At 41.7% G+C, this 18,794-nt stretch overlaps 1 protein-coding gene across 1 annotated transcript in view; it reads left to right on the forward strand.

Annotated features, from left to right (window-relative positions):
* Window positions 1–16,313, forward strand: part of arhgap17a (Rho GTPase activating protein 17a) — a 40,398-nt gene extending 24,085 nt beyond the window's left edge. Inside the window, exons 9-21 of the mRNA XM_084740619.1 lie at window positions 198–266; window positions 448–529; window positions 2,034–2,161; window positions 4,961–5,072; window positions 6,352–6,433; window positions 6,613–6,693; window positions 7,429–7,542; window positions 7,768–7,859; window positions 9,264–9,411; window positions 9,755–10,039; window positions 11,485–11,633; window positions 12,856–13,398; window positions 15,413–16,313. Coding sequence (XP_084596745.1) covers window positions 198–266; window positions 448–529; window positions 2,034–2,161; window positions 4,961–5,072; window positions 6,352–6,433; window positions 6,613–6,693; window positions 7,429–7,542; window positions 7,768–7,859; window positions 9,264–9,411; window positions 9,755–10,039; window positions 11,485–11,633; window positions 12,856–13,398; window positions 15,413–15,555 — 2,028 coding nt within the window. The 3' untranslated portion in view covers window positions 15,556–16,313. The remainder of the gene's footprint in view (window positions 1–197; window positions 267–447; window positions 530–2,033; window positions 2,162–4,960; window positions 5,073–6,351; window positions 6,434–6,612; window positions 6,694–7,428; window positions 7,543–7,767; window positions 7,860–9,263; window positions 9,412–9,754; window positions 10,040–11,484; window positions 11,634–12,855; window positions 13,399–15,412) is intronic.
* The last annotated feature ends 2,481 nt before the right edge of the window (window positions 16,314–18,794 follow it).

Raw genomic sequence — 18,794 nt, forward strand, 5'->3', positions numbered from 1 at the left:
GAAACACACATTCATTTGATGGATGACAGTGTGTAGCAGAAATGGAAGATCTTTACTGAATTAATCAGAGTTTAGAACAGCAAAGCTACCCTTCATCTCACTTACTGTAAAGTCACATTGTGACTTGGTCTAGACAGTAAGTATGGCTATCATCTTTCAGTGCTCTAACAGTCTAAATTCCTCTCTTTATTACCCAGGATCAACTCGCTGCAGACATGTACAGTTTTTCCTCAAAAGAAGGGGACTATGCCCGCTACTTTGTAACAGTGAGTACAGCATGTCAACAAACCAAACATATGTTTTTGTGGGAACATTGACAGCTGCACAGGAACTGGAGGAACACAGACTTGGCCAGCCATTTTATTTACTTTGCTGTCATGTCTTTTACTGCTCGTCTGATTCCACTCACCCCCCATCTTTTTCTCTCTGTGGTTTTTGTTCCTGCAGCTCTTAGAAGCTCAAGCTGATTACCACAGAAAGTCTCTCACTGTTCTGGAGAACGTCTTGCCAACCATCCAGGCTCAGCAAGGTAATAAGACATGTAAACATGCCTTTATCCACACACATGCCAGGTTAACAACAAGGATTAATTGTTAAACCCAATTAAATCATGATTTAACTTTAAATTATGTTGCATCAAACTACCTTAAAATTAAGAAAGATTGCATTTAAACCTCTGTTTAATCCTCAGTTTAGTGTTTTACTCTAAACCTACATTCAGTTTAATCCTCTTGCATGAAAACATTAAATTCCAGTTTAAACTTTGACTTTAAACTCGCACTTGAGGAGTTTTAACTATTGAAATAGCTGTCTTTTGTGGATTAGGAAAAATAATAAAGCAATGCAAAGAAAGTTAAAGGACAACCCAGTTGAGTTTTATGATGTGCTAACAATGCAGCGTTTTGTTAAGGATTACAGATTACAGAGGGAGTTATAACTACACTTAGATTAAATGAATCTTTGTTGGTGCAGCCATGTCACAGCCGTTTCACTCACAACACTGCAGCGTTGTTAAAAAAGTTGAATACAAGAAGGCTCTGTGCAGCGCATGATGTGGGACCTCTTTACATGTTTCCTGGGGACTGCACGTGTGGCTTTTTCCGAGCGACAGCCCCTGTTTTTCTTTGGTTCCTGTGTTGTTTGGTGTCCCTTTAAACAAACCTTTTCCTGTTAGACACTGGGGGCCGTTTGAGAAGCTTTCCCAAAGGTGTGCTACTGACAAGTAGCTGCTAGGAGGAGAGAGAGTTTCTTATTCGCTTTTCCAACTGAGAAATGAAACCAGCTACTGTACCTTTCAATTATGTCACTCTGGTCTGTTTTTCTAACTTCTCGACTACCAGGAGGAGTTCCAGTTGTGGTAATTGTTACAGGCCACAACTGAGGCCCAGATATTAAAGAATAGTCTTTTGTTTTCACCGCTTTGCCCTCCAAAAGTAATAGAATTTTCCGTTTTGCAAACATGTCTCCTCTCCAAGCTCCTTCACTTGGTTTTTGCCCTCTTTGCAGTCGTGAAATTGTCTCTTATTCGAGGAGCTTTTTTTTTTTTCTGTGCTAAAACACATGTGGTCCAAACCAGACAAGCCTGGTCTCCCAGCATGTGGCGATGACTCACCAACTCCACACAGACACACACCCTCACCCCCTCTCACATCACACCCACCTGGGTTTTGCAAGCTCTCCCCCACTCCGCTCTCCTCTGCCTCCCCATTCGCATGCACATTAGCTCACACGCGCACACACACACACACACACACACACACACACACACACACAGAATGCTGGCTGAACAGTCACTCCCGCTGGCTCGGAGCATGTGGTTATTATTTGACGGCACCGTGTAGGGGGAGTGAGGACTAGTGAGGAACTGGCCTGAGGGAGAGATGTTGACCCAGAAATCTGCCATGCAGATCAGCAACAGTCCTGGGCCAGTGCCGTTTTTTGCATACCAGCAGCTAGATTTGTAACAACATGAATGAAGTTACACTACACCTGCAGCCTCTCTCGTCACCTTTAATTTCTCCCTTTGTGTTTAGACTCGTGGACAGAGAAGCCTGCTTTTGGCACCGGGCTGGATGAACACCTGAAAAGGAGCGGAAGGGAGATCGCCCTGCCGATTGAGGCTTGTGTCATGATGCTTCTAGAGACTGGCATGAAGGAAGAGGTGAGGAAGTAAAAACAGACGGGGAGGGAGATGGGGAAACAGAAAGAGCACAAGGAAACCTGCCTCGTTCATATCATCCTGTATGATTATTTTTATGTATGGATAGAAAGATGGAGCCATTGACTGATCAAATTGGCAAGAACCATCTTCTCCCTCTGTAACGTGTGCAATAAGAGACTGGAAAAAAGTGACAAAAAGTGCCTTGGTTGCTTCATATTATTGTTGTGGGTGTTACGAGCAGCATGAGTAACTTGGCTGACTTAATATATACGATGCTGTAATGTCATTTGTCCTGTGACCTTATGCTTACATACCTATAATTGTACTGATTTGATCATTTTTTGATTATCTACATTTTCAAGTGCAATATATTTTAGATTAATGTAGATTCACATTACTTTGTCAAATGTAAAAACTCTCAAATTTTATTTATTTATTTAAATGTATTTATGTAGCCCGATATCACAAATCACATTGCCTCAGGAGTTGCCCCACCCCCTGTCCTGTTGACCCTTGAAAGAGCAAGGAAAAACTCACCCAGAAACTTTTTAACAAGGAAACAAATTGAAGAAACCTCAGGGAGAGCCACAGAGGAGGAGTCCCCCTCCCAGAGATGGACACTGTGACACATACAGAATGAATCAGCACCCATCTCATCTCTCTGCAGCTTTATATTCTCATGAGAGCCAAACTGTTTAGTTGATTAATTGATTAGTTCATTGGTTCGCACATTGTTTTTCTGGCATGCCCCTTTTCAGAAACTAAAAAAAGTTCCCCACAGTTATTATCAGTCATTAACAACAATAGAGAAAGCAACTGATAAAAAAGTAGAATTTTAGTGAAATAAAGGTTAGCATGATAGCATCAGTAAGCTCTTATTTGTTTATTTACCCTACATAAGTCATATTCATTCAAACTTTGTTTCACTCTATATTTCTCCCCTGATCATCCACGCCCCCCTGCAGTGGCTCTACGCCTCCCAGTTTTGGAAACACTGGATTAGTTGATCGAGCAATGATTTTAAGTCACTTTAAGCAAAAGTGACACAAGAATCACTGGTTCCAGCTTCTCATAAGTTAATAATAGCTGGTTTTCTGAGGTTTCTATGAGAATACATTTGAATATCTTTGGGTTTTTAACTTTTGGTTTTACTAAATAAGACGTTTTGAGGGCAGCACGGTGGTGCAGTGGTTAGCACTGCTGCATATGCAAGAAGGTCCTGAGTTTGAATGCCCCAGCTGTGCAGAGTTTGCATGTTCTCCTCGTGTCTGCATGGGTTCTCTCCGGGTTCTCTGGCTTCCTTCCACAGTCCAAAGACATGCATGCTAGGTTAACTTGTGAGTCCAAATTGCCCGTAGGTGTGAATGTGAGTGTGAGTGGTTGTCTGTCTCTATGTGTCAGCCCTGTGATGAACTGGTGACTTGTCCAGGGTGAACCCCGCCTCTCGCCCAGTGTCAGCTGGGATAGATTCCAGCCCCCCGCGACCCTTCAGGAATAAGCGGTTACAGAAAATGAATAAATGAAGACATTTTGAGTATGTCAGCTTCATCTGGGGAATTTTTCACAATTCTAGAAGCCTGATTATTAACTGAGAAAATGAGTGACAGATTAACTGTTGAAGACAATAATCACTGAAAAGTTTTATGGCCTGCATATTTTACTCAGCTGAATCTTAGTCACTCTTATCAAGCCTGTTTTCACAGAACAGCTGTTCTCAGCCAACAAGCTCTGATAAACTGCTCATTATATTCCCAGCACCAAAATCTGATGAACAATAGTCAAGCTTTTAGCAAATTTAATGACCAGATATGTCCTTCAGAAGTTGATGGAGACCAAAACAGAGCACATTTTCAACAGAGACAATATGTCAAGGCTGTGTTATTGGCAAAAACTGATGAATACAAATTTAGTTATTGATGTGTAAAGTCAGATGTGTTGAAGCTCATGTTCAGATTTAAATGATCAGAAGGTCACTTCTTATATAACTCCAAGCTAATTCCCTTCACTGTGTTTTTTAACACAGAATGAGATTCTGTTTGCTTCACTGACCCGACTGCTCTTTTGTTTTCCTCGTCTTACCATATGCAGTATGCAAAAGAAATGCTGACGCAGCTCATTAAAAGTCACATGGAGCTGTGGCTGCGATTAGTGGCTCCACTGGTCATTGATATAATTGAATCTGAGCAGTAAATTGTTTGTTCACATTGACATCTTAAGGCTTGAGGCGGATAGACAAACTATAAACAGGAGAAACCCCTGCATTTCTGTAATGCTATTTCTAAGAAACTGTTACACTGCAGGATGATTTATGAAATGTTTGTGATGTCCCCTCCCCGAAACAAATTTAGAATACAATAGAATCTACTTGTCTCCTGTCCATAAATCAGATTCCTGTTTGTGTGTACGTGTTTGTGCAAAAAAAAAGAGCCAGAGAGAGTGCAAGTGTCAACTGCAAAGCACATTATTTGTGTCCCTATTCATTCCCTGGTGAGTCCAGTCTGTGTCATTATGGTGTGAAGACAGCCTTTGTTTATGTGTCAAAGTAAAGAGCTGGCTGTGCTGTGAGTGGTGGGTGTGTTTGTTTGCCTGCTTTAAGGTTTCATTATGTGCAGCTGGCAGGGGGAGTTTATGTAGTGGATTTATACAGACTTGATCTATAATTGAGTGTTGGGGAAGTGCGTGTGAGTGTGTTCGTTTCAGTGAAAGCACAGGGTCTGAATGCCTGCATGCATCTTTGTTTGCTGGTGATGTTACTTTGGTTTATTTGTCATCGTGTGTGTGTTTGTGTTTGTGTGTCAGGGTCTATTCAGAATCGCGGCAGGGGCATCCAAGCTAAAGAAGCTAAAGGCGGCGCTGGACTGTTCCACGTCGCAACTGGAGGAGTTCTACTCTGATCCCCACGCTGTCGCTGGTATGTCCCAGACCAGAGCCATTTTTCAATTTATTTGTTTCTTGGTATGTTGCTTGGACCAAACTTATTTGAAAGGTCAGTTCACCCCAAAATGATGCTGAGTTTGGAGATATTGGCAGTTAAGGTCTGCCTTCTCTCCAATACAATGTAACTCAATGACACTCTGCTTGTGGTGCTCAAAATTTCAAAAAATACATGTGGAAAAACTCAAAAGCAATCTCTGTCTCCAAAAGTCATTACTTAAGATAATCCACAGAGCTTGTTCAGAGCAGTTTCACGTTGAAACTGTTTTCTTTCTACCGAACTATTCCTGCCAACCCTATCACCAAAGAATGAATCCGTGCATTTACTCATGGATAAGAGGATCATGCTCATGACAGCATGGCATATAAACATTAATGCCATCTTCCTCTGCTGAGCTGTATGCTGCGTTCCAGACAATGGCAGAGGTTGGAATTTCCTGGTTGAAATTTCCAACTTCTGACCACAATGTGTTCCAGTTGCATGAAGCCAAAAGTAAACAACAGAAAAAACAAAACATGGCTGACCATGACAAATTGATGAGCTTCATTGGCAGTTGTATACACAAATGAACCCCCAGCAGTGCAGTGGAGTAAAAATGATGAGGTATCAGATGCCATTATATATTTTATTTTACAGCACTTAATAACATTGGCAACATTTTGACATCAGTTAACATGCAGAGCAGGTTTTACTACATGATCATTTGTATTATTTTGAGCTTCCATGGATACTGCCTGTGACATCAGACAGCGACTTCTTAATGAAGTTGGTAGATGTTCTCAAGTGGGAACTACAGCTGTGAGTGGCGTTCACTTGTACTCTTTCCAGGAGGAGGTTGGAAATTTCAGAGTAAAGAGTTGTCCGGACTGGAGCATTAACCTCTTGTCACTAAGTTGATGCACGCTGATACGGTGTTGTTTGGTAGGAAGAAAATAGTACCTGCATGAAACTGTTCTCAACAAAATCTGTGGATTATCTTGAGTAAGCAGGTCAGGAATTTTTGAGCATCATAAGCCATCTAGTACCATTATATTTAAGAGAATTCACACCAAAAAAATCTAGATGAATAAAGAGCACTACAGGTAAGAGGAAGAATATGTATTTTTGATCTTGGGGATGAACTGTCCCTTTTCATTTTCACAACTGTTGCATGTGATAAACTGTTTTTACTAAATGTGTTTGAAAATTTACAAAACAATGACTGTCTGGAAAAGTACCTTAAATATTCAGAATATATGTGAATATGTGTTTTCAGGAGCACTGAAGTCCTACCTGAGAGAACTCCCTGAACCTCTAATGACGTACCAGCTTTATGATGAATGGATCCAGGCATCCAGGCAAGGCTCATAATAACATTATTACTGGGAACAGAATGTACTGATATTGAGTTGATCCATCACTGTGGAGCAATAGCATAGGAATGATAGGATAATTAATTTGGGACATTTGGCCATCTGGAGACTGGACTAATAATGTGCTCTGCTTATAGTCATCTTTCATTTTCTCTGTTTTCCAGTGTGTCCGACCCAGATAAGAGGCTTCAGGCGCTCTGGGTTGTATGTGATAAGCTACCAAAGAGCAACAAAACCAACCTGAGGTGAGTTAAGAGAAAGGACCTGACAGCAAAGCTTCAATTTCTTCTGTTGCATGAGGCATCGTTTCCACCTGTGCTCATTGAAAGGAGAACAAGTTTAATCACAATATGATTTTATATTGATTCTTTGGACAACAATATGATACAGGACAATATGGACAAAATGAAAAGCTGCAACCCCCTTTTTTCTCTGCTTTTAGTTTGCTTTAAAGACAAAAACAGCAAAATACAACAAATAATTTTAACTGGTTAGGTGCAGTAATGTTTGAGTTTAAACTAAGCTAGCAGACTTTTCCTCTACTCATAGTGTAACAGACTCCAAGGATTATTTATATTTTTTCTTGCTTGCCGCTGATTTAAGTTAGCAGTGAGTAAGAAAGCAGAATCCCACAGTTGAATTTCAGCCTGGATGCTCATTTTTTCATTCTGACATGGATGAAACAGAGCAGCCAATCATATCATGATCTTGTTTCCTGAGTATTTTATTTTGGAACAGCGTTGTTTGCATTTATTTCTACTTGCTGATTAAGTCCAAAGAGGGGAATAAATATCCTCCTCATCTTTTTCTTGACTGCTTGCCACTATGTGCCTGGCACCAGCGCTGTTTGAATGTTTAGGAAGGAGGTGTGCTTGGACAGAAATGCCGTGGGAATTTCAAAATAAAGGCGTAACCTAAAGATGATGATATCGGTTGGTGTACGATGGATCGTTAATCCTTAAATAAATGTTTTCTTGCAGGTATCTGGTAAAGTTTCTATCCAAACTGGCTCAGGACAGCGAGCTGAACAAAATGACTCCTAGCAACATCGCCATCGTCCTGGGACCCAATCTGCTGTGGGCCAAGACTGAAGGGTGAGAGAGGACGGGGAGGAAGGGGAAGATGATGTTGCTAATACAGTGTCACATGTTAGTTACGGTTTAAAAAAACAAAGGGAAAGTGATGATCTCTGAGAGGCATCAACCTAGTCTAGGGTTGCAGAGGTTTCTATGTTTCTAAGTCTGTTATTTCAGCTTATTTCAGCCGCTCATTACGTTAGAAAGCATCTCATTTATGCTCATCTCTACGTGTCCACCCAGGAGTCTGGCCGAGATGGCTGCAGCTACCTCTGTGCATGTCGTGGCCATCGTGGAGCCAATCATCCAGCATGCTGACTGGTTCTTTCCCGAGGGTAGGTTCTGGGTTTTTTCAGTCTGACCTTCTTTATTTTTCTTTGCGGCCAATCAGAGCTTATTTTACACCAGGGACGCACGGTGAGTGCGGTTGATATTAACTGTCCTGTAAGAAGGAAAGAGTCAGCAGTAATGAAGCTCCCAAGGACTTTAGAATTAGATTAAAGTCTGGCTCAAACTGTTTGCGCTGTTGAGGTCAGCTGGAAGTCTACAATGAAAACCTACAAAACAGATGTCACATATTCCTTAATGCTGCTTGTGTTGTGTCAAAAAGAGACTGAATCAAATGAGGTGAGAACAAATGACACAAGTGGGTAGAAGTATGGCCCCACATTAACAAATGTTATTATCAGTTTGTTTGTAACTGCTATTATTGGAAAAATACTGTTAAAACTGGTATATCAAACTCTGTATACTCTTCTTATGTACTTTTATCTTGGGCTGCCAGTGACACACACACTTCTTTTCTCCAAAGATTTTGCATTATTTTTACGGTTCATCTAACAGTCTAATCAAAGTGAGTCTGCATTTACTGCCTGTATCTTAAGCCAAGATGATGATGGGCTGTCTCCACTGTTGTGGACACAACTGACCGTCTCTTGTGCTCACACAGACAGATGATGGGTCAGTGGCTTGTGCTGGACCTCAGCTGATTACTGGCTATTTCTGCAAGATTCCTTTTCCAGTCTCCAGACAATTTCAGGCAGATTTTAGACTTGTAATTTCCCATCGGAATGAATTTAAGGATGACTGTGTCTCTTCTGTGAAGGACAGTCATCCTGAGAATGAGGAAAACGAGGAATTGAATAGTGTTTGTGACAGTTAAGAACAAATACAGCTGAATATGAGCATCCGTCAAGATTGTAACTTGACTTCCTGCCCAGCATTCATTTAGCTATGTTAGGCTTATCAAGCATGTGTGACTGATTACAGAACCTTTGGACCTGAACAAACAAACTTTTGCACATCTTTCCACATTTATTTACTGCTTCACAAAATGTATATTTTGCTGCTTGTATTTATTCATAACCTTAAACAAAATGTATTTAACTCCACATATTATTGCACTCACAGCAACACTATGAGTTGTTGTCGTCTCTGCTCCACTGCTCTGTGTGTCGAGGTCTAAGCCCCTTTCTTGGTGAAACGTGGTGAGAGCAGAGGACAGGAGAGGAAGTGCAACTGTAAATGACAGCAAAACGCAGTAAAAAATCACATTGGGGGCGACATTTTATGCAATGTTGCATGCCATATCAGCGTTTGCTTGCAGCTGTTTTTAGTTTGTTGTTTAATCAACATTATGAGATGAGGTTTCAGTTTCCCTCCCCTTCCCATCAGGACCTTTCTACGAGGCTAAATATAGTATAGGAGTTTGGTAAAACTTGCCTTCTCTGTTCCCACAGATGTGGAGTTCAACGTGTCCGGCATGTTTGCGATGCCTACACCTGCATCCAACCACAACAATCACCTTGACTACGACAGTGGCACCATTGAGAGGAAGAGGCCTGGCAGTATGGTGGGACCAGAGAACGACACAACACGCAAAGACAAGTAATCAGTCTGGACATCCTCAGTACTGTTCCTTCTTAGACCTCCTTGGAAACCTTGTCATTTCCAACATTTGTCACTTACTTCAATTAATTGCTTTGGAATTAATTGAGCCTTTAATCCAGGTGCTTTTTCTGGTCCCTTTCTTTTGCTTCTGGTAAATTCTGTGGTAATTTTGATGAAATCCTAATAATATGATCCTTAACACTGGTTTTAATGACTTCTCTCTGTGGTCTGGGGTTATGGTGATTCTCTCTCCTGGTCTAATCAGTGACTTTCTGATCACAGCTTTGGTGTTTTTGTTTTGTTTTGTCTCCTTCACTGTCTTCCCGCTCTCCCTGTGTAGCCCCTCTAACAAGCACTTGGACCACACCCTCCGTAGAGGCAGTAACACCTTAGGTAGAAAGCAGCACACTTCACCTGCCTTCCAGCCTCCTTTACCCCCTGTGGAGGCTCTGGGGCAGGGGCACAGTGCTGGGCAGGTCCCCCAGCCCTCCCCTGAGCCTCAACCCCAGCCGCAAGCTCCATCAGGGGGTTCGGGGCCTGATGCTTCCCAGCATAGCTTGGCGCAGGGGCTGGCTGCTCTGGCAGCCGCTCAGCAGCTTCTAGCCCAGCACACAGAGGAGCTCAGGTAAGAGCTGCTTCACTGCACCTCTGCTGCTGGTGGAGAATGACACAGCATGCCACACAGACAGACAGACAGACAGACAGACAGACAGACAGACGTGCTTTTATACTTTTAAGTGTTGATGTTATGGGAAGACATTACTGTCTTCTCCGTGAACGGATGAAGTCGGTCTGATCGACATCTTGAAGTATAGTTTAGTGGTTTGTGAAAGGGATAGTTTGGAAGTGGGAATATTTGAAGTGGGGTTGTATGAGGTACTCATCAATAGTCAGTGCATTAGCTGCAGTAGACGGCGGTCAGCATTTTTGCAGTTTGCTTGCTTTACTTTGCCTTCAGACATCCTGCTTCGTTCTGTTAGTTAGTTTGTTTTATCGTGTGATTTGGGTGAATCTGAACTGTCCTTTTAAAACATAAAAGTCACATAATAACACAAACAAACTAACGGATCAAGGCCGTAGTAGACCACCAACTCCTGTGTTCTGCAAAGTAAAATTACAAATTTTGCGCATGGAGGTTGGTTGCTTTGGAGAGGGTGATATTTGGCTTAGAGAACAGTGTTTTTCCTGTCAGAAAAGACTGTCTGAAAAAGTAAAGTGGTGAAAATATTCTAAATGTAGCATACACTGTAAATGGTAGAGATTTTTTTTGTCAAGGTGAACCTTTTTTAATTTGCTAAAATAACTTTTGTTGCTGAATCTGTTTTCAGCAGTTCATTGCTTTGCTTCCATGCTGGCGGTCCTCTCTGCTTCTCCAAACTGTGGGCATGCTAACTGACATCTACTGAAGCTATCGATGAGCAACTCATGCAACCACACATCAGACAATCCGAACAATCCCTTTAAAGCATGTTTCACTGGTATTTCACAGACACAACCTCTTCTCGTGGTCACTTGCTGTTTCTCCTGCAAAACCACAAGTTTTCTTACACCACCACCAGTTCCAGCTATGCAGACACGTCTGACTTCAGCCCACAGACGCAGCACAACAATGGCTGCTGTCATCCTGCTAACAGTCACTCGCGGGGCCTCCCGACTTCCCATCCCTCTGCTTTCCTCCCCAAATCACTGGAATCAGCAAGAACTTCACACTAACTGGCCCAAACTGCTTTGAAAAGGCTGGACATTGGGGCCTGTTATGCAACGACTGAAGGGTGTCTTTGATTTAGCTGCTGAAAGGACAACATTCATATCCAGACAGATAACACTATTGAGTTCTGCATTCTTTCGGTCCTACAGCCTCTGCTGGGAAGGTACATTTAGATGAGACACCCAGATTTGTGAGGACATGCTCGATAAGTTAGCTGCTTAAAATTGTGCTGTATTTGTTCTAAAAGCTCTAATCTTCAGTAAAAAAATAAAATAAAACCCATCCTGCTGTGGATGCTGCTGTATAAGCAAAATCTGAAGTTTCAGAAAGTTAAAAGACCTGCTTTTTTTTCTTTTCTAAAGCAACCCAAAGCTACGTGACTCCACACCTGCCCAGACCCCTTTGCTCCAGAGGAATGGCTCTGGTGCAGGGGGGCAGGCTGCAGGGCAGCTGAGCACTGGGACTCCTGCGGCTGGATCCATGGGGCCCAGTCCGCATATGATGCGCAGAGGTAAGAGTCTGTATGATAATGTGGTATAAACTGGTACTATTTCATTGAAGATAGTCAGTCATCCAAATCATGAGAAGAATTAAGTTTAAGACAATGTGTTGAAAACATGTTTTCTTACGTTTTGTATCATTTTTATGAGAACCTAAGGATGCCAATCCATATACCAACCCTTCATACACTGGTCTGACTCCTCAAACTTCCCCACATTCACAGTTAATCCATCATGTAGCTATCAGACTGAACTGCTCAGATTTTTTCTTCACTGTCACATACAGTCGCTTCCTTTAAAACTTCCTTTATTGCTTCTCGAGCCTTTTTGATCACATACAAAGTCAGGCTGTCGTGGAGCTCCAGCCCACATTTATCACTTAATAAGCTTAGCTAGTTAGCCCCACCTTGCTCTTTGAAAACCTCTGAACTATTACAAATATCACATTAGCTATTGCATCATTATCAACAGGTCACAGAACAGCCTGAATGTGTGTGCTTTGAGTTCAGAGATACAGTAGTTTGGGGAATTTTACTGTTTCTCCCACTTTCCAGAATCAGAATCTAAAAATGTTTTTAGACAAACCACAGTTGTTGAGTGTCTGTGAGATCAAATAACACAATCGGTCATGATTGGGTTATTTGATCGCACATTCAGGAATTGAAACAGAACTCAGCAAGAAAACTAACATGCTGTGTGTGAGGGGAGGCCCACAGTCTCAGACTTGGAAAACCCCTGCCGTAGGTTATTGCTTATTTTACAATTTACTGATTCACATTTATGTCCTCTTTGGCTCTTAAAGAAATAGTTTGATCTTTCAGGACATTTTAGGAAATATAAACCTCTGTAAAAGTTATATTTATTTATTTTTTTTGTTCATTTGTACATATAGATTAAACAGATGAGATACAAATTGTTGAATATTGAGCTTTAAAAGGTGCTGGTGTGCACATTTTGTTTCCTTTGGACAAATCTAGGTGAATGGATAATTTAGCTGTTTCCCCTGTTTTCAGTGTTCATGCTAAGCTAAGCTAACTTGCCCTTAGCTCCAGCATCATATTTATAGCCTGACTGGTATATCGGTTGATATTTGTTAGCTTTATAGGCAGTATTCTGTATATATTTGATTCTTTTTCTTAACTGATGTTTAATATATACATATATTTTGCTCTGTTCAATATATTTTTTTTTCTTTTTCCACCAATAATCCCAAGTTTCACCATCATATTTCAGGTACCAAGAAGCAGGCGCCCGCCCCTCCCAAACCGACAAACCCTCCACCCAGCCAGCCCTGTAATTCAGTGAACCACACCTCTTCCTCGGGCTCCTCTCAGTCCTTCAGCCCCACTCCTCGACCCCTGTCCAGCCACTCGCCCTCCTCGCCCACTTCCCCCACCTCACAGCCATGTGCCACGCCCAGACGCCACTCCAGTAACCAGCCCCCAATCCAGGCGCCCAGCCATCCACCCCCGGAGCCCCCGACGCAGGCCAGCCCTCCGCCGCAGCCGGCGTCGCTCGGCCAGCCCGGCGGGGACCAGAGGAGCGCGGACCCCTCCCCTCCGGGCACCCCGACCCCTCCGGACACCCCTCCGCCTTCCGCCACCACCCAGGATGTAGTCGCGCCTCCGTCCCCATCTCCCTACCAGTCGGGCTCCCTTCCCCGGCCGAGGCCCGTCCCCAAACCCCGGAACAGACCCAGCGTCCCACCTCCACCCCAGCCCACCACACCGGCCAGTGACACCAACGGGATCTGTGCCACAGCTTACAAGATGATGGGTGAGTGTCGCCTCATGTCGGGACTGCATGTCAGATGTTTAATACTCTTAACCGTTTAATCACTGCTGAATACTAATGAGCTCTCTTTCTAACAGTGTTGCATTGTAATACCTCCACAGGTTAAAGATTCTCTGTGAGGTTTGTTCTTAATTGACCTTTTCACCGGCAGCACCTGCACTCTTTTTTTTTTTTCTTTCGTTTCGTTACCCATCACCACGACCATTTAGTTCCGCCTGCTGCCTCTCAAATATTATTTGCTTGTCGCCCTGATGCTCGACTGTCTCACTGTTTGTCACAGTCCTGGATGGTCATTTAGTGAGGGACCTGTCTCTGATGTTTAATACGACTCGTGACGTATTTATTGGTCAAAGGATAATGATGCAAACCCACTGGAGGGAGCATGAACTCATATTAGTATAAAGCAACGTATATAACAGACAAATACAGCTACTTCACCTTCACTGTGCTTTGATCGAGGAGGAAAAAAACACATTTGGTATTGTTTTAGTATAGAAAAACAATACCAAATAAAATAAAAAAAACAGACAGACGTGCTTTTAAAAATAAATTGTTCATTAAAATTATCAGCGATCAGTTAAGGAAAGTGCTTACAACTTGCAACTCTAATAAGTAAATGGTAAATTAATAGTTTCTTAAACTTTAGTTAATAGTTATTTCACGTTTACAAATTAGTGAATGACAGCTGATAAGAGATGAGAAATACTTACTGTAGTTTATAAAATGTTATAGATGTAACAATAAAATAGAATGTGATTGTAACTTAAGAGATGATAACAAATAATTTTTATTTTATGTTAAACTAATTATAAAATAACAAATCACAGCATCACTAATGCTTAGTAGACATTATTATATTTTCTTTATTTAGTAAAAGCAAAATAACTACTTGCTAATTACCAATTATTATCAATTTATTTTATTTTAAGTGTTGCCTTGGTTTGTCCTTTTTTGTGACTGGATTCAGTTTAATGAAATTAGCCGCGTCTCATCATCGCAACTCATTTTTTGTTGTTTTGCGTTCTCCTTACATACAGTAGATGTTCTGTCCCTCCGGTGGGTTCATATTTTCAACACTCACCAAACACAGAACTTCACATTAAACGCCAGAAATAGATGCTCCGGTCGAGTGACAATAAAAAAAAGCCTCCAAATGTAACATGACATGTCGTCCATCAGGGCTGCTGTCTGTCAGGACTCAACTCATCTTCATTCACAGTCACTGAGATGTAATATTATCGGTTTTTATTGTTTTTTTTTTCTTTAATGTGACACATTTGATATCATTTATCATTGTAGTTGTTGTAGTGATTCTGAGTGAGCATGTGTAACTCTGATGTGCACGTTTATGTATGTTAAGTTCTTATTAGTCACTAATGTCCCAGCTGAAGATCATCTACGTCTCCACGTGTATCTAACATACATATTTAGAGTTTCATCTCTTTTGCTGAGCAGTCTGGGGACTTCCAGCTTCTCCACACTTCTGCTCTCACAGTTGATAAATCAAAACTGCTTCACTACACTTCACAGTTTCCATCCACTTTCACTGCTGCTTGTTGCCTGCTGCTCACGGTCTCTGGCTGAACGGCGCCACCCGCTGTTCAAACTCTGCTCTTTCACTGCTGCTCTTTAAGTGTATGGAAAATATGACACGGCTGCATGGGATGGCATAATTGCAACAGCTTTAAATGTTTTCATACACCAGGAAGAAGCACGTGTTTGTGATTATGGCCATTGTTCATATAATGTGGATTTAAACAGTGTGTTTATCTTTGTGGGATGTGTATGTAGTGTCTGCATGCCTGAAAAACATATTAACCATTACTTACCAACACAAACAGCTACTGAAAGCAGCTTTTTTTTAGTAGATTTGATCATATTTCTTTAAATTCTTTCATAACACAAAAGTCTTTTAAAAACATCTTCATGGCAGTTGTTGTTTTCTCTTCTCTGTCTGCTCAGTGTGACTTGTCTTCCCTTTTCTCTCACCCTCTAGACCCGGCGATGTCTTTCAAAGGGCTGAGTCGAGCTTTGGTCCCTGAGCTCGCTGTAGACCAGCAGCCAGCGACGGCCACCTCCTCCTCCCCCCTGCCTCTTCCCAAAGACTGTGACCTGGACACTGAGAGCACTGTCCTATAAGACGGAGAAGACGACGACACGCTCTGGTCCAGTACCCTCCCACGCATCTCCTCCCATCATACACACACCTCATGTAGTCCGCTCGTGTTTTCATCCAAGCTTGCATCTGCAGAGAATACACCTCTGCCGTCACGTTCTCACATAACAACCAGAATGAAGGACTTCAATGTGACATAATGGACCGTCTTGCAGCCATGATGGAGGTCCACAGCTCTTGGGAAACGATGGCTATGATAGTAGACTGTTTGTGTGGCTGTGGCATCAAAATTGGATAGACACGGTTTAAAGGATGTTTCGTATTGTTTGACGTGGGGTTGTATGAGGTACTTAGCTATAGTCGGTGTAAAGTAGATGGCGATCAGCCTGACCCCAGTTTGGAGGAGCTGCAGGAGTACTGATGTAGGTAATTAAGGATTGTACTGCAGTGGACAGGGTCAGCAACAAACCCATTCAGTTTAAGTGTATGCTATATTAAGAATATTTTTACCTCTTTATATTGTCTTCAGACAGCCTTTCCTGATGGTAAACCACCGTTATATAATCTAATTATCACTCTCTTTAAACCCACCAAACTCCATAGGTGAAAGCAGTAATTTTACCTTGAAGAAGACAGGAGCTGCAGATCTACCGCTGCCTCAATCTGTTAGTTTATTGTCTTATTGTGTGACTTAAGTGTTTTAAACTGTTTGCTCAAATTCACAGAAGTCACACAATAACACAAACAAACTAACAGATTGAGGCAGGAGTACACCAACAACTACTGTAAGGAGAAATGACTGATTTCGTCGATGGAGTTTGGTTGGTTCGGAGAGAGCAAGATTTGGCTCATGTAGAATACTGATTTTTCTTTTAGGTGAACCTTTGTAAGTGGCTAAAATACCTTTTGTGTCCGACCTTGTCTGCTGCAGTTCATTGCTTGTTTCACTGCTGTGTTGACTGCCATCTACTGTAGCTAAGACACTGACTACAGACAAGTACTCTACTTCAGATAATCTAAACCAGCTTTTTAACTGGGACACCAATGTATTTCATCAACTAAACTTTGTTTTCTTGTTGTACACACATCTGATTTGCATTATGGCTAATATATGTGACATTTACTAACATTTGTAGCAGCTCCCACACATACTGACATCACTTAGTTAAGTTAGATGGATTCTAAAGTCAAAACCTCATATTTATTTCAGGTCATCCTTATACAATATAAATTAAATAACTTGAAATATGTCATAGTTAGAGCTGAAAGTCAATAAAACAAAACTGGCAACGGTTTTCACAACCAAAAAACAAGCAACTTGAATATGTAAACCTGAGTTTTGGGAAACTGCAACTTTCATTTTTTAAAAGAACAAATGATTAATGGAGAAAATAATTAGCTGATTAATTGTCGATCGAAGCCCCAGTCATAGGGCAAATCATCATATTGAACCAATCACCTCCAAATCAAAAATCCAGATTTTTCATTTTACCTGTAATGCTGTTTTGTTTTTGTGTGAGTTGCTGAGTTTTGAGATATCAGATGTTTTACAAATGTATTTTTTTGGTCATTTTGTGTCATTAAATTCAGTAGAAGACATCTCTATGGCCAAAATCTCCAAACCTGAGCAACTCACATCAAAACTGTCTAGATGGATAAATAGCACTACAGGTAAAAGTAACAACATGTATTTTTGATTTTGGAGTGGACTGTCCCTTTAAACTGACCTCCAGCCACACGGTCACAGTCCTCTTCAGGTTTCTCACATTTTCATTCTGGCTCTTATTAGCCATTATTTACCCAGAGTCCTCGTGACCTCCATAATGGTGCCAGATGCGGCCCCTATGCTGCAACACACCGCCACCTCTGTCTTTATCTCCGTGTGCGCCCCCTACAGGTCGAGCTCCAGACAATCAACAACAGACAGCGGAGGAGGAGTCACCAGTAACGCCGTTGTGCAACTGTTGCATGGCAGTATAAAGCAGTGGGTGCTGACTGGGGGGGGGGGGGGGGGGTCAGGGAAGAGAAGCGCCAAAATACGTTGATGAAAATATGGACTGATGGGAATTTGTGTGGAATTTGGTGTGAGGTGTTTTTGTATTTTTTTTTTAATGTTGAAAAAAAAGGTCTTAGAACAAGAAATGATGAATAAGAGGTATTTCTACAGCACAGGGGGAGGAGAAAAGGTCAGCAGGTAGGAGTAGAAACCAAAACTGTTGCTCAAAGTGTAGCTGGTGACTGCAGGTTTCCAGTCGTCTCAAACACTTGATTTTCCCTTTTTTGTATGGAAACCCCCTCCTTCCCCCACCCCCCCCCTTCACTCCTGTATTTATTTACCAACTTCAAAACACACATTCCCTGTGGCTTTGACATAATTAATGCAGTCTTTAAATGTAAATCATGCCTTATCGGTTCCTCCCAGAAGAACCATGTAATAAGCATTATATATTTACTGTACGGAGGATATACTTGGCTCCTACTTCTACAGTATTTCCAAGAAGCTGTCTTGGCAATGAGTTTGTTTCAGGGACGTAAGGAAGGTGATCGGACCCTCTGCAATAGAAATCTTGTATTGTTCCACAGAAGTTGTGTATTTAAATGTGTTTTGGTTGATTTCTTTGGGGTTTTCTGAGCAGAAGTAGCAGGGTTAACCGTTAGCCTGAACACAGTCAGTATTTTGCCTTTTCTGTTTATTTCCCCATCAATCTTTGTTTTTCTCCGGCAGTTTGTCGGAGGATTACAACGGGCTGCGTGTGAGTGAATGTAGTGAAAGGACAATTCTGAACCAGCCTTGAACAGAAAGACATGAACAGCTGATGTTGCACTTGGCCAACGAGTGGTTTCCTATAAGATTTTTTTTTTCCAGTCTTTCCCACTGAGCTGAGAGCACACGGCATGTGAAACCTCAGTAGTGATGTGGCGTTAGATTTTTTTTTTTTTTGCCAGATCAAAAGATAAAAGAAATGCTTTGTTGTATTTTCTGTGTAAGCTTTGCTTTTTTTTTTTTTTTTTTTTTTTTGGGATGTGAGACCCAAAATGGTACCAGTGGAGAAAGTCTCGGATGCTGCAGTTGCCCTGGAAACGAGATTTGTTTTGTTTTTCAGAGACAATCGAGCGTTATAATCCCCTCCTTTCTCTCTTTGCTCCTGTACCTCGCTGCCTTATCCCTGTGCATCAAGAGGAGCCCGGCGTCTCCAGGCTCTTTAAGACGAACAAATGCCATTAAACTAGAAATGATAATGCTGCATTTTTAAGCTCCTTA

Source organism: Lutjanus erythropterus, chromosome 17 (assembly GCF_056507025.1).
Source record: "Lutjanus erythropterus isolate fLutEry1 chromosome 17, fLutEry1.hap2, whole genome shotgun sequence".
Taxonomy (NCBI): Eukaryota; Metazoa; Chordata; class Actinopteri; order Lutjaniformes; family Lutjanidae; genus Lutjanus; species Lutjanus erythropterus.